This window comes from Carcharhinus amblyrhynchos, chromosome 1, assembly GCF_965287045.1.
Source record: "Carcharhinus amblyrhynchos chromosome 1, sCarAmb.v2.hapA, whole genome shotgun sequence".
In the NCBI taxonomy this organism is placed as follows: Eukaryota; Metazoa; Chordata; class Chondrichthyes; order Carcharhiniformes; family Carcharhinidae; genus Carcharhinus; species Carcharhinus amblyrhynchos.
In genome coordinates this window covers 125,663,040-125,688,190 of record NC_137324.1, presented here as the reverse complement: position 1 = coordinate 125,688,190, position 25,151 = coordinate 125,663,040, and the positions used below count along the sequence as shown (strand labels likewise).

General features: G+C 42.9%; 1 protein-coding gene across 4 annotated transcripts in view; it reads left to right on the top strand.

Moving 5' to 3' along the window:
* Positions 1–25,151, top strand: part of tll1 (tolloid-like 1) — a 303,989-nt gene that overhangs the window by 269,701 nt on the left and 9,137 nt on the right. For all 4 annotated transcript variants that reach the window (XM_080192042.1, XM_080192060.1, XM_080192049.1 and 1 more), the window contains 2 exons: positions 2,973–3,100; positions 12,372–12,585. In XM_080192042.1, coding sequence (XP_080048168.1) covers positions 2,973–3,100; positions 12,372–12,585 — 342 coding nt within the window. The remainder of the gene's footprint in view (positions 1–2,972; positions 3,101–12,371; positions 12,586–25,151) is intronic.

The following is a 25,151-nucleotide window of genomic DNA, read 5'->3' as shown; positions in this document are numbered from 1 at the left end:
ACTATTGTTCACCTACCGCTACAACAGGTCCACAGCAGAGATCATCCCCTTAGCCCTGCACTCAACCTAGATAACAAAGACACCTATGTCAGACTCCTATTTATCGACTACAGCTCAGCCTTCAACACCATTATTCCTACAAAACTCAAATCCAAACTCCGTGACCTGCGCTTTGGCTCCTCCTCTGTGAATGGACCCTGAACTTCTTAACCCACAGATCACAATCAGTAGGGATAGGCAACAATACTTCCTCCATGTTCATCCTCAACTCTAGTGTCCCACAAGGCTGAGTCCTCAGCCACTTACTATACTCCTCAAATACATATGAGTCTGTGGCCAAATTCACCTCCAATTCAATTTTCAAATCTGCTGACGACATCACCATAATGGATTGGATCTCGAACAATGACAAGGCAGAGTATAGGAATGAGATAGAGAACCTGGTGAACTGATGTGATGACAATAATCTCTCAATGTCAACAAAATGAAGAAGATAGTCATTGAACTTCAGGAAGCATAAAGGAGAACATGCACGTGTCTACATCAATGAGAGTGAAGTAGAAATGGCCGAGAGCTTCGGGTTTTAGGTGTCCAGATCACTAACAACCTATCCTGCTCCCTGAATTCTGACTATAGTTAAGAAAGTCCACCAATGCTTCTACTTTCTCAGGGAGTAAGGAAATTTGGCATATCCACCATAACTCTCACCAACTTTTACAGAGCCGCTACAGAAAGCATTATTTCTCGTATCACAGCTTGGTTTGGTTCCTACTCTGTCCAAGACCACAAGAAATTACAAAGAGTCGTGATTGAAGCCCAGTCCATCACTCAAACCAACCTCCCACCCATTGACACTTCCTACGCTTTCCGCTGCCTTGCAAAAGCAGCCAGTGTAACTAAAGACCCCATGCACCCTGGACATACTCTCTCTCCCACCTTCTTCCATCGTGAAAAAGATACATAAGTCTGAGGGCATGTACCAATTGTTTCAAGAATAGCTTCTTCCCTGTTGTTATCAGACTTTTGAATGGACCTACCTCACATTAATTTGATCTTTCTCTACACCCTAGTATGACTATAACACTACATTCTGCACTCTCTCCTTTCCTTCTCTATGAACAATATACTTTGTCTGTGTAATGTGCAAGAAACAATCCTTTTCACTGTACACTAATACATGTGATAAAAAAATCAAATTAAATCAAATCAAACTGAGGGATGGAATGTCAGGCATGTAATTTTGTAAACTTAGCCCTATTATCACATCTTGAAAATTTTTCATAAATAAAAGCAGAAACTCCTGGAAATACTTAGCAAGTCAGGCAGCATCTGTGGAAAGAAGCAGAGGTTGGGATTCTCCAGTCCTGCCATGATGGGACGGAAAATTTGGAGAGGCAGCCAAATGTTCATTGACTTTTGGTGGGAATTGGACTGGACTGAAAAATCCCAGCGAGGGTTAATGTTTCAGGTCAATGATCTTTCATCAGAACAGAATTTGTCTTTGTACTGGGGTATTTTGTTCCTCTGGCCAGCAGCTGTGAATTAGTATTGCTCATGCAGTGAATAGAGGCCAAAGCAGCAGAGACCCTTTCGTAGATAGTAGGGGAAAGAAGTCACTACCAGTAACCACAATGTATTACAAAGTATACTGGAAGTAATACAGAATGCTTGTGATAAAGGAACTGCAATAATCATGGGTGATTTTAATCTATATATAAACTGGAAAAATCAGATTGGCAGCAATAACCTAGATGAAATATTCATAGAATGCTTTTGAGAGCTTTTTTCTTTCGAGCAGCACATTCTCGAACCAACCAGAGAGTAGGTTATGTTCGGCTTGGTATTGTGTAATGTAACAGGATTAATTAATGACCTTAGAGTGAAAGCCGAGGTAACAGCAACCACAATAATTGATTTTGAACTCCAGTTTAAAAGGAGAAGAGTGGGTCAGAGACTAGTATTTTAAACTTAATAAGAACAACTATGCAGACACAAAAGCTGAGCTAGCTGAAGTGAACGGAGATACTAGGCTAGCGGGTAAACTGATAGAGAAGCATGGCAGACATTTCAGGGAATATTTCAGAATACTCAGGATAAGTATATTGTAAAGAAAAATTAAGACATTCAAACAAAAAAGCATTTAAATGTGGCAATGTGTATGGCAAGTCTGAAAATAAAGAATGGCAGAGAATGGCTAAAAGGTTAGTTCAGAGGAAGAATTTGGATAATGAGAAGAAGCTAGCTAGAAATGTAAAAATGGATTGCAAGAGTTTCTACCATAATTTAAGAAAGGAAAAGAGTAACTAAAGCGACTGTTGGTCCTCTGGAAAGTGACAATGGGGAATTATTAATAGATAATATGGAAATGGTGTAGAAATGAATCAGTGTTTTGCTTCTGTCTTTAGTGTAGAGGATACACAAACATTCCAATGATAGCTGTAAATCAGGAGATGGGAGAGAGGAAATTACAATCACTAGGAAAACAGTACTAACAAGCTGATGGAGTGGGGTGATCATTAAATATTTTTAAGATAGAGGTAAATAGATTCTTGATAAGAAGAGGGTAAAAGTTTATCAGGGATAGGCAGGAATGTGGACTTGAGGTTACAGTCAGATCAACCATGGTCTCAGTAAATGGGGGTACAGACTTGTGGGACCAAATGACCTGCTCCTAATTCATAGGTTCATTTGCTATACAGACTGCTGGAGCGTAGAAGAGATAAAAATACAGCTGTTCAAATAAACGAATTAAATGCAATGCTTAGATCAGTCTTGTGCTTCTCAAAAAGTCTTTGTTCTCAGGGTATCAGTGTACATTCTGCAGATATTGATAATTCATTACTTATTTCAGTGTTTATATTTTATCCTTTTACAATGCTTTTGTGAATAAATACTTCCTGCTTAATTATATAATGTGACCTTAGTTATAATGTCACTATGCTCATGAACTAATTGCTCTTGTTTTCTGTCAGCTGAATGTGAACACAAGATCTACAGTGCCTCTGGAATTATCACGAGTCCCAATTGGCCTGATAAATACCCTAGCCGCAAAGAATGTACATGGGAGATCTCAGCAACTCCAGGCCACAGAGTGAAGATAGTAAGTTTATGATTATTAAAAAATAATTCTACCAACTACGCTTCTTTCAATATTACTACCAGTTACAGGGGCTATGGTTGGGCTAACCATACATACCAAAAACATGTGTAACAAGATAATGACAGGAATTTTAGGTGTCTCACTGAGAAGGTGAGTGGGGAAGGAGTTAAAACTGAAGCTATTTCCAGAGATCGTACCTTTTAAGATGGTGAATCATGCCATCGACCAGCTTCACTGGAAAGGCTGGGGGCGGGTGGGGGGGTCGCTGTTCGTAAGTCAAAGCGTGATGGTGTCATTGACACCAGAACCCCACACCATCTGTGCCTGGCAGTAGAAGCATTGCAGGAGATGCCAAGGGGCCAGAAGAACCTAAGGTAAGTCCCCCAGAAATATCTCTAATTATCTCAGGAAGAGTACAAGGAGCTTTTGAGCCTCCTCAATCCCAGCCTTTCTTGATCCAGATCACTCAGAAATTTCCCTCCCATCTGGCTTTAGCTACAGTTTTTTGCACCATGTTACAACTCCACCCATTAATCAGATAATGAATCTTGTTGAGCGTCTGGTTTGGGCTCCAGGAATATTTATCTTATTGCAGCTCTGGAGTTAAAATTGGCAGTCTCCACGTCATCAAACTTTCTGATGTGCCCCCATTCCTGCCACCAGTTAAAAATGAAAATAAATGCTACTGTATCAAGAACGCAAATATATTTATTTAGCTTTTCTATTGTGTAAAATTGCAGAGGACAGCATTTGACAAGTCAGCCATGAAGTGCTGTAAAATCGTTGACATTTTATAACAAATGGAAATACCATTAGTCTTTGTTCTTCCTGTAATTATATTTAATCTATAGAACACTAAACAGCTTATTTACACTTTGAAAGAAGAGGTATTTTGAGCATAATAAAGTGCTGAAGTTGCAACAAGCGATTGAAAGAACCCACATGGCAAGTTTATCTTGTAAGGGAAGCTTAAAATGACAAACTGGAGCAATACCCTTCTAGTGTTGAATGTACACTGTGTTAAATAGAAGTTTTGCCTCCTCAATTAATGTAAGCTGAAGAAGTACCTTTCATCACTAGGATAGTGTAATTAGCTTTCCTCTGTATCTAACTTATGTATGATCTGAGTACTTGATGCTGATATTTGATATATATAGTCAGACATTGTCCAAATCTGACTATATTTATCAAATATCAAATTGAATTATAAAATGTGAAACCACATTTAACAGTGATCATTTTGCCTCATGATGTGAGTTGTGATTGGTACCTGTTGTGAGCACTTGATGATTAATATATATTTTAAAACCAGCCAAAATAAATAGTGCATTTTATGCACTCCACCCCTTGGCTCCTATCAAATCTTTTCACATGCTGGTCAGAATTTGGTGGTGGAACTCGTTTTCAAGGGCAACTGTTAATATTGAGTGCAAACTCCTAGTGATTTGGCTGGATGCCAGTGGGAATTAGGTTAGATGGGTTTGCTGTAAGGGATTCAAAATGTGGTATTAACAACATGTTGTATTTTGCTACTTTCAGTTATTAATATGAGGTACATCTTAATCCTTCATCTGCTGCCAAAATTGTACACCATAATTAAAAAAAAATAATGTTATTGACCCAGCACCAAATTAGTTTTTGCAGTTTATACTGCATGATCAAGGTGGATCAGTCGTGCATTTTTTTTAAAGAAAGCTTTCAAAGAATCTGTTATTTGACACATTTGGCCAGCTGTATGTTAAAGACTGTCAATCAAAATGTATGTGAAAGATAGTCAATCAAGTGTGAGTCTAGTAAACTTGCATAGAACTCACTGACATTGTAAAAAAAACTGCAATTACTAAAATCTCTGAAGTATAAAATATCTCAGAGCACATCATCTTAGCAACTGTTTCTAAATAACTGAAGTTGCATTCGATCACGTTCCCAGTGAAGTGCCACACTCAAAGGGAGCATAGGCTGAAGATCAGGCTCCCAAACCTTAGCACCAATTCTGCAGTCTGCATCAAATTCTTACTAAAATTTACAACACAGAAACAGGCCACTCTGCCAAACAGGTGGCTGTTTGTATTCATTCATATTCCATGTGTCCTCCTCCCACTCTCTTTCGGCTAATCCAAACCACACCACTTTTTGCACAGCTAACCACTGAGCTCAGGATTAGTGCAATAATCATATTCTGATTCTGATAAATACCTTTCTTTTATTTTCAGGCTATCAGCTGTCCCTTTCCACCCTTTATGAATAATTTAAGTGGCAATGCTCTTAGGGAGTCTTGTTGAGTCAAGTTGTCCCCATTTGGCACTGTTCTCAACTTCTGTGATTGACAGAAGTGTGCTGATAGTCTCTAGTGCATTATTTTAGAATCTGACCTAGCCAGCAACCTAAAAGAAAATGACACATCCAACCTGAGGGCTTGAATGATGACGTCTGTCTTTCCAGTGGACTTCCCATTGAGAGCATCGCCACTTAAATTAAACACAACCAGGCAGTTTGGATTTGGTTCACTGCAGGGTTGGGATGACTGGCAGGAATCATATCCTGATCCTCCAAGGAAATTCCTGAGAAATCCAGCCTGAGATTTCTTCATCGCAAACATTAAGACCATAGGTTCTGCTAGCCCTGTTTCTTCTCCTTCCCACAAACCTTTCAACCTTCCTTTCAACTCATCCTGACCAGCCTCTATGCTTTAGAATTTCTCTTCATGTTCTCCTCCTTGATATTCTCTTCCACATCACCAACTGTTTCCTATCATCTGGTATCATCCCCATTCCTTTCAGCTCCACTGTCATTACTCGCTCATTAAAAAAGCCCAGCATTGACTTTTCCCATCTTTTTTAAGCTATTGTCTTGTTTCTAACTTTTCCTTGTTCCATGAATTTTTTAACTGCAGTATTGTTATCCTTCCAGTTTCTCATTTTCCTCATCACTGTCTGTTGAATTCTTCCTATCTGATTGTCCACTAAGCCAAGACAATAATCATCAATGAGGCCTTAAGTAACTCCACACAAGGCTGTGTCATTTTCCTTTCATTGATCTATTGATGATACCTTCCTGCTCCACCTTTTCACAGTCAGCATTCATGATACTCCCCTCTCATTTTTCCACTCCTATCTATCCTAAATTATGTCATATTTCTTCAGACTGCTCCTCCTTCAGTGTCTACAGTTTTTCTCCTTCCAATTATTGTCTGAATGCAAGCCCTCAGTAATATTAACTAGAAGCACATATTCTTCTGATACATGCACAAATTCCATTTATTTATGTGCTGTTGTACTATCAAACTGTCCATTCAACCTTATGCCTGAGTAATTTCACAGCTTCCTGGGCCCGATTTTCTCAAATTGGGACTTAGGGCGAGGTTTAATGGCTGCGCTCGCCCAAAGTCGGGAAAGCACCGCCCAAGCTCAATGGACCTTTGCATGGTCCGTGTCCTGCCCACTGCAATTCTTATGGCGGGCAGGGTGGTAAAATTCCGCACTAAGTGCCCATGTCAGTGGGAACACCAGAATGTGGCGTGGCAGTGTTTTTCAGATGGGGTGCACCCACCTGAAAGATGTTAATGAAATAATTTTGATTAACGCACTGGCCAGCCCCACTGTTCCGAGACTGGGCTGCCATTTTTAAAGGGCACCCCAATCTTCGCACGCAGACTGATTGCTCCCACCCCTCCACAAAAAAATGAAATGGTGCCACCCCTAGGTGAGCACCATCCACCCCTCACAAAAAGGGACATTCCCCCATAAATAATGGGTAACCCCAACCCCACCTTCACTCACATACATCACAAAACCTGATCAATTCCCTCAGACTCCCCACTCAGTGCCCCCCTTTCTTCAAAATGTTTGTAGTTTGCAAAAGACGAAGTGTTACCACAGGTTGTCAATCAGGCTTGGATTCTGTGGTCAGGATTAATGGAGTACTTGCAGTGCATTCAATTGTGAAGGGAAATGAAAATAAATGTAGGTGGCTGGAACGGCACCAGGTGAGCTTTACATGCACTACAGGAACATGTCCTGCTGGACCCCGAGAATCCAAGTGAACACAACAAACCTCTCATGCTTCCCTGTGGATGTGGCCTGTGATTTGAGTGGTTGGGGGAGAAAGTGCCTCTCTTCTGAGGGGTTGGTTGTGTTTCCCTCTGCTGTCAGGGTCCAGCATGCCATGTTCCTGCTTGTGGGTGGCACATGTAAAACCCACCTGGTGCTGTTTCTGCAGGCATGCCCAGTTGAATGGCAGGAAGCTGGTGAATGGCCTGTCAAACGTGCTAATGACTTTTAAATTAACGGGTTTGTATACATATTGGTTTGCCGCTTACTCTGGACAGGAACCCGATTGGGATCAACTGGTTGGATGATTCCCAAGGGCCCTCACAGCCATCAGGAGCTTTTTGGCCGATGCCCATTCATTAGGGCATCGAGATTCCTGCAGGCCATCTGACGTGGTTGGAGAAAGGGTATCAAATTCCAGTCCATGTGTCTGATGCTTGCCTTACTGAGCTCCACACCAATAATCACAGGGCATTACTGCTGCTCCCAAACCCTGTGGCCTGACTCCCCCTGACTTACAATTATTAAAGCTGTCCCAACCCTCAACCCTAATCCTTCTCCCCTGGCCAAGATCCTCATTTTCCCTTACAAATTGCTGCACAGCCTGACCTAACTCCACTTAGCAAAACGTCCCCAACAATATGACCCATCTGTGTTCCTCCCATTCTTAATTACTATTCATTCCCTATTCCACTATCTGAAACCAACTTTTCAGCCATTATACCTCTTCTTTCTGGTCTCTCCACCTAATGCATTTTGCTTTTATCTCTGCTCTCTGTCTTTAAAAACACTCTGAAAACTCATCTCTTTGATTATGCCTTTGGTCATTCCCAAGTTCATTCACATTTTTCCTAATGTTCACCTGTTTAGTTTTACTCATGCTCTGAGATGTTCTTTAATTATAGCATCCCTACGGTGCAGAAGAGGCCACTCAGCCCATCGAGTCTGCAGCACTCTCTGACAGAGTAACCCATCCAGGTCCTCTCCTTCATCCTACCCTTGCAACCCCATACATCTCCCATGACTAATCCATCTAACCTAGACATCGTATAGATATTGAGGGCTAATCCACCTTATATGCATTTCTTTGAACTGTGGGAGGAAATCCACGCAGACACTGGGAAGAATGTGCAAACTCCACACAATCACTCAAGGCTGGAATCGAACCCGGGTCCCTGGAGCTGTGAGGCAACAGTTCTAACCACTGTGCTGCTCAAGTGTGAAGAGTGCAACATAACACTTCTTTCCCTGTTGGCATTACTGCATCTGATGCACTAATTTTACTAAATACAGTCATATGTCCAAAGTTGCAATAAGCTTATTAATTTAGTTAGCATTAATTCAACTCTTTCACTCTTTTTTGCTGAATATTTTCTCCACTTGTTTCAACAAAGCTAGTATTTCAACAAATCTGTGACAATCCTTCACCAAAACTGAAAATAGATTAAATGCAGAAAAGGATTTTCTCTTCTAAAATTATCCACTGTCAGTGTCAAGTAGTTTTGATTTCCAGTGTGGGAGGTGAAAATGGGAATCATGGTGGGCAACCTTGGAAAGAGATTGGAGGCCACTAGGTGCATGGTCGGGCTGGATGAAGGTATGCCTTGATGCTCAGGTACTTTGTTGAAAATATTAAAAAATGAATGAAGTAAAACCTCCTTCTAGCCCTCATCTCCCCATTCATCACCAACCCATGTAATGTCATGACTCTCCACCTATCCCCATGGCCTCCCATTTCTTGCATGCCAACCTATGCCCCTCCTCTCACCCCTATTTTCTCTCATATTCTCCAGGCATCCTATGTCCCAATACCTGCACTTGTGGCCCTTTGTAGCTCCATGCCAAATTGATGCTAAATCATGCTCACCTATACCCCTATCCACCATCCTTTGCAGGTGAGCTGCAATGCCAACTCACCTATTATCCACCATGAGCAGACCTTAGGACACATGCTGAGATTAAATCCAGTTCTTAAGTTTCTATTGATGAATGCATTATTACAAAAACTAAACTCTGATAAAAACCCATTCACTACATTTAACTTGCTTTAATCTCTTATGAAAACTAACAATTATTTTGTTTATAACCATTTAGCTGTCAGTGGAACTAAACTGACATGCATCCCATTGTAAAAATGGTAAACTTCAGGTTTATGTCAACAGTCAGAGTGAAATAGCAAATACTGATTTTTTTTTTACCCACTGCACACATTTATTTTAACATTTAGCGGGCAGTATATTTAAATTCATTGACAGCTTGATAGTTCTCTTGACTGTTCCAATGAACTTTACATTTATAATAATAAGTTTATGCACAATTCATATCTACTTCTGACAATCGCATAGGACACCTGACCTCTCCCAAAGGTGTCCCAGAGCCATATCTAAAACGGTACCTTACCTCTCCAAATGAATACCCCACTTCTCCAAAGAACCCAGGCAGCTTTAAACCCTCTAGAAAGTCTATCGTGCACAAGGTGTGTTTTAGACACCCCACTAGTGAAAACCAGATCTGGCTGAGGCAGCTTCACTTTAACTTAACATAGTTGCCTCTATAAACTGTGGCTCTTCTCATTAGAACTTATCTCCTCCCCTCCACTGTGATAATGATGTGGTTCAGATTAGGGGACAGGATCTCTGGATCTGGACCTCTGCTGCTGTTTTGGCTAAGACAGAGAGCCTCTCCCTTCTGCTTCGAAATTCTAGCCCTGGTGGGAGCAGTGCACATACAGAAAAGAACATGATATACCATATTGCAAGATGAGAGCAGCCTTTCGCTATTAAAAATCAACTTGCAGATCCTTGAGTTATTCCATTTGTAAATCTGATTTCAGGCTAAATCCTTGATACATAATTGCTCAACTCTGAGTGAGTAATTAGGTTTCTAAAAAGATGAAGGATTTGGAGAATCGTTAGGCATCATTTTGCAAAAAAACTTAATTTTCTCAATTACGTTAAGTGCAGAAAACATTTAGATTAGCGTCTAGACTAAATAGTGAATTTTGAATTTAAACATAAGGACCAATCTGGTCTCCAGCTGTAAAAGTTTGCCTACTGACAACAGCACTAAATATAAAATATTACGTTTCCCATGCTTAAACCTTAGTGCTGGAGAAAATTCTCACGGGGATCACAAAATGCAAATAAAATTTTTTTTCAAAAAGTAAGGTTTAATTATCATAGAGTCATAAATGCAGTGCAGCAGGTTGGATTTACATCTTTACATTGAGCAGTCATTAGATGAGCTCAATAAAGGACAGTCAATAATCCACTCTACCAGATTACTGCACTGGTAGTGAAGGTGAAGATCTACCCCATTGTGCCTGAACTGTTTCTTTGCTAAGTTTAAGTTTATTTATTAGTGTCACAAGTAGGCTTACATTAACACTGCATTGAAGTTACAGTGAAAGTCCCCGAGTTGACACATTCTGACGTCTGTTTGGGTACACTGAGGGAGAATTTAACATGGCCAATGCACCTAACCAGCAGGTTTATCGGACTGTGGGAGGAAACGCACACAGACACAGTGAGAACATGCACATTCCGCACAGGCAGTGACCCAAGCCAGGAATCAAACTTGGGCCCCTGGGGCTGTGAGGCAGCAGTGCTAACTAATGTGCCACGTGCAAGAGCCATCCTAAACATCCAAAATGAATCCCATTGCCCCATGTTTTTCCCAGAGGGCAGCATCTTCTACTGCTTCGAATAACTATCAGATTCACCAAAAAGGCACTCCATAAAAAGAGGGTAAGTGAAAGGGGGTTACTAATCTTTAAATGTGTATGCAAGACTTCTTTCTAAGTGGATTGACACTCTAGAAATGATGTTTGCCAAAGTGGAAACTGAGAGTTGTTGCATTACATAGAATTGTACAGATTATACAGCACAAAAACAAAATATTCAACCCATTCCACACGAGGCTTCTTCCATTATTCATATATATAGAGCTTGTTGAATAATGATGAGCATTGGTTTGTAAGTCTCTGAATGACATCAGCCTATGCAAACCATGATATATTTAGGTTGGTTGATTAATTGTATCTTTCCAGCTGCATGGTCAGTCACAAGGTGAATCGTGTACTCTCCTTGGTTACCATAGGACAGCCGAACTGCAGTGTGCTCAGGGGCAGGGAGGTACCTACCCTTTACCCTTGATCCACTGGGGGTGCAGCCATGCCCCCCCCCCCCCCCCCCCACCCCCTCCCCACTTCCACCTTCACTCCAGCGGGGTCAGGCCACCAACACTCTAGGACTTCAGTCCCATGCCCACTAATCAGATTCAAATGAATATTCGAATAATTTATTCAGCTCCGTGCTGATTTCTGGCGTGGAGCTGACAACGCCGGAAATCTGGCGATATGTGGAGGCCATGGCACCCAGCAGAAAGCCGGTTAATGGACTCTGCTTATGTCTCCCGGTGGTACAGCAGGCTGGGAGAATCACCCCCTACACCTATGTTACCTTAGTACAATGTCCTACAAAATGCTTTAGAACATGAGGTCATCTGAAGTCAGGCACGAGTCAGTGTCATCAGTATTATAGATTAGCAGTTTGCCTCATAAAATGTGAAGTTTTATATTCACGTTTATGGCTGGATGTTGGACTGATGGGGGAATCTCATTGGAGGCATTGTGGATCTGCAACCCAGGAGACCAATATTTGCTGAGCAACTTTTCAAGGGCATGGGAAAGCCATGACACTCCTGTTAACTCCTGGAGGTACCACTAAATTGCTGAGGTCTCGTGAATAATGGGTGCCAAATGATTAATGGGCCAAATTGACATCCTGCCACCAGTGACTGAGAATCCCACATCAGCCCCTTCTGTTCTCCTGCTTAATCATCGAAGGCTTTCCTGCCATCAGGATATTGAGTCGGGATCTCTCCTATGACTAAGTGCTGTCATGGTTCCTGCCGCAGAGGGCTACATTAAATCCAACCTTTACAATCTTGCTGTTTGGAGATTAGGTCATATGCTTATATCCAAACAGCATATGTCTTTCATGATCAAGGACTGCAATTCATTACTTGAATCCATAGTGAAACTAAAACAAAAAGAAGTGAATAAATTCTCTGACATTTCACTGAAATGGAGAATTCTTCCCAATCAATGTCATTTCCCCTCTTGGTGGTTGATCTGGATATTAATAAGCATTTTTACTGTGCAATACAGGTGTATGTCAGGAGAAAACATTTCACAGTCAATTGTGTTTTTTTTCCCATAGACTTTCAATGAATTTGAAATTGAACAGCACCAGGAATGTGCTTATGATCATCTAGAAGTGTTTGATGGAGAGACTGATAAATTTGCAATCCTGGGCCGATTCTGCGGCGGCATCATTCCAGCTCCTGTCATCTCCACTGGAAACAAAATGTTTATCAGATTTGTTTCTGATGCATCTGTACAAAGGAAAGGTTTCCAGGCCACTCACTCCACCGGTAAGTTTAACGAGACACTGGAACTTGAGGACATCTCATTTGTCAGGGACATCTTAACATGAAGCTGGGCCATGCACTTCCTTCCAGAAGCAGGGAGAGCACATTGTGAAGTGGTTCACTCCCAGCCTCAGGAGCAAAGCAGTAGTCGTAAAAAATACCATTCTCAGAACTTTTCTGTCTCTTCAACTCTGACTTTCATCCCAGCAGCAGTAGTTCCTTGAGCTGACAAGGCATCGCCTTCTGAAACTACCTGCCCTTCCTCCTTAAGACCTTTTAAAAAGCCCAACTCTTTGACCAAACTTTTGACTGCTCCACCTAATTACTGGTGGGCAGGATTTTAACTCTCAAACTCTCCATCCATTTGGACAACTAAAATCGGGTTCAATTTCTCCTTTGGTTTTAATACATTTTTTTCCTTGCTTGAAGAATTGTGAGTTGCTTTGGGATATTTTCCCAACATTAAATGTGGTACATCCATGGGCCTCGTTATTGTGGATATGGATGCAGGTAGGGTTATTTTTCCACCTCCATTGAAACTCAGTTTAAGTAGAATTGGCAGTCGGTACTGGCATCTTGTTCATTGTTAACCACTGTGTGGTGTAATATTGCCACCTTGTGGCACAGATAGATTTAATTATCAGTCACATTTGTCTGTGACTTGCAGATTAAGTTTATTTATTAGTCACAAGTAGACTTAGACTCACACTGTACTGAAGTTACTGTGAAAATCCCCTAGTCACCACACTCTGGCGCTTGTTTGGATACACTGAGGGAGAATTTAGCTTTGCCAGTGTATCTAACCTGCACGTCTTTGGATGTGGGAGGAAACCAGAGCACCCAGAGGAAACCCACACATGCACAGGAAAAACGTACAGATCGTGACCCAAGCCAGGAATCGAACCCAGATCCCTGGCGTGTGAGGCAGCAGTGCTAACAATTGTACCACTGTAGTAATTGAAGATTATAACTGCGCAATATCACCAAACAAAGTAAATCAAACAAATATGCCTAGCGTGTTCCTAAAGAAACAAATGAAGTAAAATATATTCCCTTGTATATAATGCTTTAACACTTTTGAGTGATCACTCTGTTATTAAAATGCTACATTTATAGTGACTATGTTTTTCAAGTTAAAACAAAGTTGGAAGTACGCTGCTGTGACATGTGTCACTGTAAAGTGGGATGTGGTTCACATTCACAGACAAGTTTCAAAACTAACAGAATGTTATGACTGCAAACGATCAGGGAAATCTGCAGGGCAGCAACCAGTGTTGAAAAAGCAAAATATGTGGATGCTGGAAATCTGAAAGGAAAATAGAAAAAACTGGGAACATTCAGTATGTTAGTGAGTTCTGATAAAAAACTTGAAATGTTAATTTTGTTTCTATCTCTGCAGATTCCACCTGACTTGCTGAATATTTTCAGCTTTTTCTGCTTTCATTACAGACTAATGGTACTTTTACAGGACTTTATATGCTGAAAATGTGTCAATGATGGCGGAAAAATGATACTCTTGACACTGATGATGCTCTTTAATGTCAAGCAGGATCTCTGGATATCTAATGATATCATAGGCATGCATTTACATGTGTCTCATAGACTGGAACATGATCCCAGTTATATTTAATAGCATGATATTAAAATGTTAATTGCCTATGGATCAAAATGTTTCCAAGATCAGTAGCTCTTGATTTGGAACAACTACAAATGAGGAAGTGTGAAGCACAGGTGTTACAGGTAATTGCTAAATGCCAATTGCATTAAATGCAATTTGAATGCCAATGAATGCCAATTGCAAGAGTGCAATTCTGATGCAGTGTTTAGTGTATTATAGTATCATAGCAATACATTGCAGCTAGCTTGATGCACAGAGCATATTAAAGTAAATATATTGGGGTTATAATTAGTCATTATGTTTAATTTTAAATGAGGCTTCCCAAGATGGCAGATGCCATTCTAAATAGGGATGGTTCAGTAAAAACATGGGAAGGGTTACAGCACCCTCTACTGTTCCAATTGATGAAACAAATCTGATGCAGTATTAATATCAATTTTCTTCTAATACTAACTGTAAGCCCTAGTTTGAAATAGATTATTTCTTAGCTAGCCAAAGAGTACAGATTCTGACGGTGTCCTCCCAAACTTCTCTAATGCCTGCTCTTTCTCCACTATTTGTGGGATAATTTGCAATTCGAAGACTTACTGAATAACCTTTTTGGAAGAGGGTTCTCCAGGGTTTCAGGAAATTGTCAAATCGGTGAGGAACATCCTCGAATTGAGTCTAGTCTCTGTTAAAATAACTATTCTCAGACTGGTGATGGTGAAAGTACGTGATAGTTGAGTGTTACAATTTACCTGGGCTCTTTGGGTTACTAGTGGAGAAGTGTTAAGATTTCCTGCTTCCAGCTGATATTTCGTGATTTCTTCCAGAAGTATATATATACCAGAAGAAGACAGGATCACACAGGAAGATAGAAAGAGGAGGAAGCCAACCAGTCCCTTGAGCCTCTTCCACTTATGATTAAACCATAGCTGATCTGCTTCTTAACACTATTTATCAGCGTTGTCTCAGAATCTTTAATTGCTTATCAAAAATTGATCATTCTCAGTTTTAAAATTTTTAATTGACCTCATCTCAACAGCTTCCTGGGGAAAAGAGTTCCAAAACTCCATTACCCTTGTTGTGAAGAAGTGTTTCCTGATATTTAGTTTTAAGGCTATGCCCTCCTTGTTCCGGACTCCCCGACTAGAGGGGAAAAAAAGAGATTCCAATTAGATGATGAAATCTTTTAATCAGATTAATCACCTCATTTAATAACTCATTAATGTTCTATATTAATGGGGATGTAAACCAGATTTTACATGAACCTATCTTCATCATTTAACTTTTTCATTCCTGGTATTCTGGTGAATTTGCATTGCAGCCCATTCAAATCTAACTTACCCTTCCTAATGTGGGGTGCCCAGAACTGAGTGCGATTTTCTAGCCTCTCACTGAATAGTCTGTTTGTTGTTGTTGTTACAGACCCATACTTGAGTCATGGCACTGCTTGGGTGAACTATCGAAAGGGTGATTCAAGACAGTAAGGAGTCAGCACCTTCAGGGAAGAATTAAAGTTATCATAGGAGAAAGTGTTGCCTTTCAGAAGAATGATTAAATATTAACCAATCTGGTATTGTGTGGCATCTTGAATGCCAATAACGCCATCTCATTTACTTTGTTAATAGCTGGCAGTAAAGTGAAAGGATAATAAATTCTGAAGACAAACACAAACAAAACATGTTGCTTTAGATAAATCTGATAATTTTGATGGAATCTATTTAAAAATTGATGTGGAACGAAGTAATAACAGCTTACGGGTTCTTTGTTTTTCATGTGCATTATATTATTATTCATGTGCATTGGAGGACATACATGGCAAAATGTGAAATATTAGGAACTCCCAGCATTGGTAATGGTAATCTATTAACACAACTGTTCTAAAAACAACATGGCCAATTATAGCATCAAACTTGCATGAAGACAAATTGTATGGCGTGATTTTTGTACAGGGTCACTCGCTCTAGGGCATGCAAGCAAAAGTCATGAGGATGGCCATGTACATAAGAACATAAGAAATAGGAGCAGGAGTAGGCCATCTAGCCCTTCGAGCCTGCCCCGCCATTCAATAAGATCATGGCTGATCTGTCGTGGCTCAGTTCCACATTCCTGCCCTCTCCCCATAACCCTTAATCCCCTCTCTTATCAAAAACCCATCAACCCGCGTCTTAAAAATATTTAGCGAGGCAGCCTCCACCACTTCAACGGGCAGAGAATTCCAGAGATTCACCACCCTTTGAGTGAAGAAGTTCTTCCTCAACTCCATTCTAAACCACCCCCCCTTTATCTTGAGGCTGTGCCCCCTAGCCCTACTGTCCTTTCTGAGCAGGAAGAGCCTCTCCACCTCTATCCTATCCATCCCATTCATCATCTTATATGTCTCAATGAGATCTCCCCTCATTCTTCTAAACTCTAACGAGTACAAGCCCAGTTTATTCAGCCTCTCCTCATAGCTCAACCCCCTCAACTCCGGCATCAGCCTAGTAAACCTCCTCTGCATTCCCTCCAAGGCCAAAATATCCTTGCGTAAGTACAGCGCCCAAAACTACACACAGTACTCCAGCTGCGGCCTCACCAATGCCCTATACAGCCGCAGCAAGACCTCCCTACTTTTATATTCAATCCCCCTCGCTATGAAGGCCAGCAACCCATTCGCCTTCCTGACCACCTGCTGCACCTGCAGGCTGGGTTTTTGCGACTCATGCACAAGGACCCCGAGGTCCCTCTGCACCGTTGCATGCTGCAGTTTTTTGCCACGTAAGTAATAATCCTTCCTACCATTCTTCCTACCAAAGTGGACCACCTCGCACTTGCCAACATTAAATTCCATTTGCCAGTTCCTGGCCCATTCGCCCAGCCTATCTAGATCCTTCTGTAGACCCTCCACACCCTCCGCGCAATTTGCCGTTCCACCAATCTTGGTGTCATCAGCAAATTTCGACACCATACACTCGGTTCCCTCCTCCAGATCATCTATGTAAATGGTAGATAGCTGAGGCCCCAGCACCGATCCCTGAGGCACTCCACTAGTCACCAACCGCCAATCTGAATAGCACCCATTGACCCCCACTCTCTGCCTCCTATTTGACAACCAATCCTCTATCCACGCTCGCAACCTCTGAAGTATGACTACAATACAGAGGAGAGCCACGTTTAAAATGGTTACAAATCATTCATTGAATCACCTGAGAATTTCTCTAAACTTGACCTCTTTTAATGTTACCATATAGTGGGTCAAACGTTGAACCAGCATGCGAATATTGATAAACAGAGCTCTACATGTGATTGAGCAGATGCGTATGAAGCTCCACTGTTCCCAGACAGTCAGTAATGGGGCAGCCAACAGTATAACTTAGGGTTATCAGTCCTTCAACACTGTGGATTAATACCAGCTTGAGACAGGTACATGCACAAATGTACCTTTAGTGTGCCAGATAATTCTTGGCTTCTGTATTTGAATTCTGGTACATTGAAGTGGTTGGTGACATTTTTGAAATACAGAAGTGCATTTTTTGATTAATCTGTATTTTCTCTGACGGTGAAATCTTAATGTTGGGAATCAAGTTCCAAAACACAGCTGTGCTTCTCTCTAAATCACACTGAGACTAAACAGCTGCATTCTGTTATGGTTCTTTACTTCTATCTGGCAGGTTTTTACAACTTTAATGTTATCTATTTTATGTGAGAGTTTCAAATAGAGAGAGAACAATTTATTGCAATATCTGATCAGGAAACTCGACATGCACCAAGAATGAATGGTAGGAGAGTGTAGGCAAGTATGGATTTATTCAGGGCAAACTGTGATTAACTAAGTTGAATTTTTTTGACCAGGTTGATGAGGGTGACGTGGTTGATGAAATGTGCTTGGACTTCAAAGGGCTTTTGATAAACAAGCCTGTAAACAAAATGAAAATAAAAGGGGCAGTAGCAGCGTGGATATGAATTTGGTTAAGTAACAGGAAACAGAGAGCAGCAGTGAACATTTTTCCAGATTGGGGGAAGGTTCTCTAAGGGGTCTATGTGAGGACCACAGTCCAGAGCAGAGCCATGTTTAAAATGGTTGCAGATCATTTATTGAATCACCTGAGAGCTTCTCTAAATTTAACTTGAATTATTTTAATGTTACCATATAGTGGGTCAAAAGTTGAACCAGCATGCAAGTGTTGATAAACAGAGCTCTACATGTGTTTGAGCAGATGCGTATGTAGCTTCACTGTCCCCAGACAGTCAGTAATGGGGCAGCCAGCAGTATAAGTTGGGATTATCAGTCCTTCAATATGTTATGCTGAAGGATCTGTGTTAGGACCCTTTTCTTTCACATATATATTAATGACCTAGACTTGAATATACAGAGCGCAATTCAAAAATGTACAGAAAGGGCTACTTTTCAAGCGGTGCGGGAATTTGAGGGGAGGCGACCGCTCTCCTGAAGGAAAGTTGGCTGACAGCCCCACAATCATATCACACTCCAAGTGGGCGACAGTGGTTGAGGGTACTACTTCTGCTGTTAGGTGGGAGGTAATCCTCAGGAGCTGCTGGCCAATCTAACTGATCGGTAGCTCCAGCAGTCCTGGCAGCACCGATGGTCAGTTGTGGGTGCTGCTGAGACTAAAAGAAGGAGCAGAAAGGTGATGGACGGCTGTCCCGGAAAGGTACGTCCTGGGGTTAGGGGGGCAGGTAGGGGCCCTGTAGCCCAGCAGGGTGGGTGGGAAGGGGGCCCTATAGCTCAGCAGGGTGGTGGGGGGAGGGGCCCTGTACCCAACAGGGTAGAGAAGGGGGGGGTGGGTTTTGAAAGCAGGTGGTGCAGAAAGGTGGGGCTGATATTCTTTGTGACGGTATCCCAGATGCACAGAGATGACCGCAGCAGCCCCCCCCATCCATCTTTACCTTCTTTTGTGTAGGCCACAAAAAATAACCTGCCCACTCCTGCCTACCCCAGCCATATTATGCTATGGCCAGCTTCAACCCAGTCAATAGACTTGCTAACAAACCTAATAGACTTTTAAATATGTATTTACATGTGGTGCACTACTGATTTCAGCATCTGCCCACTTAGCATATCATGGGGTGACTCAGAGATAAGCAAGAAGGTAGTCAGCTAGTCACCCAAACTATTTTATATGTCTCATGAGATGAAAATTGTACCGTGTAAGCTCTGCTCATTTGTACTGCAATTTCCCATTGAATTCCAGTGCAGAACACTAGTTGTCTGTTTCAGGCAGATGCAGTGGACATTTAACTTCCAATATGACAACTGACACACTGACAGGGCCGAATTAATACAGGAGGTCACAAATCAGAATTAGCCTCACTATCCTTCATTTTCCAAGTCAGTACAAACAGGCAAAATAATGTTGAGCTTCTGCTCTGCCAGTATAACTGTTTTGATGTTGCATTGGTACAGAAACTGCAGTATAACTCATAAGAACATAAGAAATAGGAGCAGGAGTAGGCCATCTAGCCCCTCGAGCCTTCCCCGCCATTCAATAAGATCATGGCTGATCTGTCTCAGTTCCACATTCCCGCCCTCTCCCCATAACCCTTAATCCCCTTGCCAACCAAAAACCTATCAACCCACGTCTTAAATATATTTAGCGAGGCAGCCTCCACCACTTCAACGGGCAGAGAATTCCAGAGATTCACCACCCTTTGAGTGAAGAAGTTCCTCCTTAACTCTGTTCTAAACCGCCCCCCCTTTATCTTGAGGCTGTGCCCTCTAGTCCTACTGTCCTTTCTGAGCGGGAAGAGCCTCTCCACCTCTATCCTATCCATCCCATTCATTATCTTATATGTCTCAATGAGATCTCCCCTCATTCTTCTAAACTCTAACGAGTACAAGCCTAGTTTATTCAGCCTCTCCTCATAGTTCAACCCCCTCAACTCCGGTATCAGCCTAGTAAACCTCCTCTGCACTCCCTCCAAGGCCAAAATATCCTTGCGTAAGTGCAGCGACCAAAACTGCACACAGTACTCCAGCTGCGGCCTCACCAGTGCCCTGTACAGTTGCAGCAAGACCTCCCTGCTTTTATATTCAATCCCCCTCGCTATGAAGGCCAGCATCCCATTCGCCTTCCTGACCACCTGCTGCACCTGCAGGCTGGGTTTTTGCGACTCATGCACAAGGACCCAAGGTCCCTCTGCACCGTTGCATGCTGCAGTTTTTCGCCATGTAAGTAATAGTCCTTCCTACCATTATTCCTACCAAAGTGGACAACTTCACACTTGCCAACATTAAATTCCATTTGCCATTTCCTGGCCCATTCGCCCAGCCTATCTAGATCCTTCTGCAGACTTTCCACACCCTCCGCACAATTTGCCGTTCCACCAATTTTGGTGTCATCAGCAAATTTCGACACCATACACTCGATTCCCTCCTCCAGATCATCTATATAAATGGTGAATAGCTGAGGCCCCAGCACCGACTCCTGGGGCACTCCACTAGTCACCAACCACCAATCTGAATAGCACCCATTGACCCCCACTCTCTGCCTCCTATTTGACAGCCAGTCCCCTATCCACGCTAACACCCTACCCCCAACTCCATGCCCCCGACCTTCTGTAATAACCTCTTGTGAGGCACCTTATCAAACGCCTTCTGAAAATCAAGAAACACCACATCCACCAGCTCTCCTCTATCCACCGCCCTAGACACATCCTCATAGAACTCCAACAAATTCGTCAGACTCGACTTCCCCTTAACGAAACCTTGCTGCGTCTGCTCTATCAAACAATTCTCCTCAAGATGCCTCGCTATTTTCTCCTTGATCATGGATTCTAACATTTTACCTACAACAGACGTTAAACTAACTGGCCTATAATTCCCTGCCTTTTGCCTGCCACCCTTCTTAAACAACGGCGTAACATTAGCCGTTTTCCAATCTACCAGCACTTCCCCCGAATCCAGCGACGTTTGGAAAATAATCACCAAGGCATCCACTATCACCTCCGCCATTTCTTTCAGAACCCTTGGATGCATTCCATCCGGTCCTGGGGACTTGTCCACAATCAGTCCCTCCAGTCTGTCGAGCACTGCCTCTCTAGTAACAATAATGTCATTCAGGCCCTCCACTCCTACCATCTTTCCATCGCTAACACCCGGCAAATTATTCACGTCCTCCTCCGTGAAGACCAAAACAAAAAAGTTATTCAAGGCCTCGGCCATTTCCGCATCCCCTACCACTAAGTCCCCCCTCTCATCCTCTAAGGGTCCAACGTTCACCCTAGTCAGCCTCTTCCTTTTTATATATTTATAAAAACTCTTACTATCCTTTTTTATATTAAGCGCTAGCCCAGCTTCATAGTTTATCCTACCCTTCTTTATCAACTTCTTTGTCATTCTTCGTTGACATTTAAACCTCTCCCAATCCTCTTCTCGCCCACTACTCTTAGCTACTCTAAACGCATCCGCTTTTAATTTAACACTTTCCTTTACCTCCTTTGTTATCCATGGCTGATTATCTCTCCTCCTACGATCCTTTTTAACCATCGGAATAAATTTCTACTGAGCACCAAGAAAGATCTCCTTAAAGATCCTCCACTGTTCCTCAGCAGACCTACCTTCCAACGCGCTCCCCCAATCAACATTCGCCAATTCCTCTCTCATCCTACCGTACTCCCCTCTGTTCAAACAAAGGACACATATCCGGCAACCCACTTTCTCCTCCTTCATCTGCATCAGAAACTCCACCATACAATGATTACTCTTCCCAAGAGGATCTTTCACCACAAGGTCCATAATTTTACCCGCCTCATTACATAACACCAGATCCGAGATAGCTTGCTCCCTTGTCGGCTCCAACACACACTGTTCAAGGAAACTATCCCGGCAGCATTCCAAGAACTCTTCCTCGAGCCCACTGTGTCCAACATGGGTCGACCAATCAATATGTAGATTGAAATCCCCCATAATTATCGCCGTTCCATTCCTGCACACCACATTTATTTGCGTGTTAACAGCCCGCCCCACCTCCAGATCATTATTTGGAGGCCTATAAATGACACCCATGAGCGTCTTCCTCCCTTTGCTGTTCCTAATCTCCACCCACAACGATTCCACTTTCTGCTCTTTGGTTCCTATATCATCCCTTACTACCACCCTGATGCTATCCTTAATCAGCAGAGCTACACCCCCCCCTTTTCCCTCCCGCCTATCCTTCCTAAACACTTAATACCCCTGTACATTCAGCTCCCAGTCCCTGTCACCTTGCAGCCACATCTCTGTAATGGCCACCAGATCATATCCATTTGTGCTGATCTGCGCCAGCAGCTCATTCACTTTATTCCGAATGCTTCGTGCATTCAGATAAAATGCCTTCATCCCAGCCTTCACCTGTACCCTATTTACCAGAATGCCACCAACCTTACTCACGCCCCCTACTCCTTTTATTATTGGGACATCCTTGGCCTCTTCCCTTACCTGTACCCTCTCCTTTACTTTAGACCCCGTAATTTCACCTACCCTCGCACCCTCACCCCCTCCCCTAATTAGTTTAAAGCCCTATCTACAGTCCTATCTACACGATTCGCCAGGACTCTGGTCCCAGCACGGTTCAGACCAACCCCATCCCACCTGAACAGGTCCCACCTACCCCAATACTGGTGCCAATGCCCCAGAAATTCAAACCCATTCCTCCCACACCAATCCCTGAGCCACCCATTCACTTCCTTAATCTTATCAACCCTATGCCCGTCTGCACTCGGTTCAGGCAGTAGTCCAGAGATAACCACCTTGTCGGTTCTACTTTTTAATTCCATTCCCAGTTTTTCATACTCCCTCCCCAGATCCTCAGTTCGCATTTTGCCTACGTCGTTGGCACCCACATGTACTACAACGACCGGATTCTCAACCTCCCACTCCAGGTTCCTCTGCAGCCCAGATGCGACATCCTGGACCCGAGCACCAGGCAGACAACACATCTTTCTGTGCTCTTTGTCATTGTGACAAAGGACATTGTCAATACCTTTAACCACACTATCCCCAATTACGACTACGTTCCTTTTCACCTTCTCTTTGCCTACGTCCGATGTCTGCATTACTGTACCGTATGCAGTTTGCTCACCAACCTCACCTCCCTCGTTCTTGTCCACACTGGAAGCAAGAACCTCAAACCTGTTATGCAGATTGAGAGGCTGAGGCATTTGGTCCCCACCCTCCTTCCTCCGGTCCCCACCCTCCTTCCTCCTCTCAGCAGCCCCCTCTTGTTCCTGACCCTTAGAGTTAGCCAGTCTAGGGGGGGTGAATGTCTCTTGCACCCCATTATCAATGGCACCCTCCCTCCCCCTGATGAGCCTCAGTGTCTCAAGAATTAGGTTGTTGATTTTTGTTGAGGAGGAAGTCTTGCATCCACGTCAGCTCCAGGATGTGATTCAGTCTAATCAGCTGTAAGTGCTCCCACCAATGGGAAAGCAAGAGTATTTCCTGCTGGCATCAGCAGCGTCTCCCATGTTTAGCTTGTTTAAATATTCAAAATGTTAAACACCCTGGCAAGCCCAGCTTTAAAAGTTCAGGGTGCCAGCTTTAAAGGGCGCACAATCTCCTTCTGAGAGGCAGGCTTCACCCACAGTGCTTCAGAACAGAAGGACATCCCACACCCCCCACCTCACCACTGAAAGAGTGGGTCACCTCCTCACCAGCCCTTCCCCCCCACCCATACTAGCTGGGCACAAGCATGACCACTTCCCCCTCCCTCAGAAGAGAGATACCCTGAGATGGGGTCCCATCAGTCCCTCCCTTTCAGGCACTACCCCTTGGCAGTACCAATCTTGCAGTGCCCCTGACATCCTGACCAGGAACCTTGGACTCTGAAGGGGAGCAGACAGGTAAGTGCTGTGCCCTTATGCACCTGCCACTGCCAGACTGCAGAGGGAGGACCCTGCCCCCCCACCCCCCAGGGAAATGAGAGGTGGTGGGCTAGGTGGTCTCAGCAGTTGACGTCTGGACTCTCCTCTGGGATAGAGGTCTCGTGGCTACAGTTGTCCTTGTTACTCTGGGAAAGTGGGCACTTTCAGGATGGTGATTTCAAATGGCATTCTGGAATAAGATTGTCGTTATTGGCTCTGTCCTTTAAAACCTTTGAAGTGCCCTGGTCACTTTGATATCCATGCCCCATGAACACCTGGAAGCCTGCAAAATTGCAGTTAAAAAATGGAAATGAGATCTTGTAAATTACCCACCCTGTCAATCACACCACTTCAAAGGATCCAGACACCAGATGCTATTCTTTCAATGATAGAAGGTAACTCCCAGTGAAACTAACCATCAAAGCATTTCAAAGGGCTTTCAGAACAGCTGTGCTTTATGCGAGAAAGCATCTTCCAGACAAAACTGATGGGTAGTTTCTCTAAGAGCACTTTATAAAGGAATATTAACACCTAACATGGCACATGGGCACAGCAATTACCAATCTGCTACCCCTACCCCTGTCAGAGTGCAAGGCAAAATCACCTAGTAGACGTCTGCTGGGAGGGTGGGTACATTGCGGGAGGCTATTGAATCAGACTTCCAGCCCGCCAGTCACATGCAGATGAGGGGTTTTGCTTTATTGTTGGGTTCCCATTTGCTTGGGATGGGAACCTTATCTGGGCCGGCAGGACGGGGCTAGGAGCGTCGTGTTGGGTTTGTCACCCAGCAGTAATCCCATTTTAGGCCGATGTCCAATTCCATGGACCATCAGGATTCTGCCAGGGGCTAGCAGGCCCCATTCTCTTAATAATTAAATAGAGGTGGCAGCATAGTTCAATTCTAATTGTTTGGGGTAACCCAAAGCAAATTCCAGTGACAATCCTGTAGCATAAAGGCAATATTAAGAAAGTTCAAAGTAGATTTGTTCTTTAAAATTTCATTGACAAGTGGTAATATTTGATACGTTATGACATTCAGTATGTCAAAATATCTCTGGCACTAATATCTAGTTAAGCCTCAGTTTGTCAAAAAGTGACTGCGAAGCAGATGCAAAGGAAAATCTTG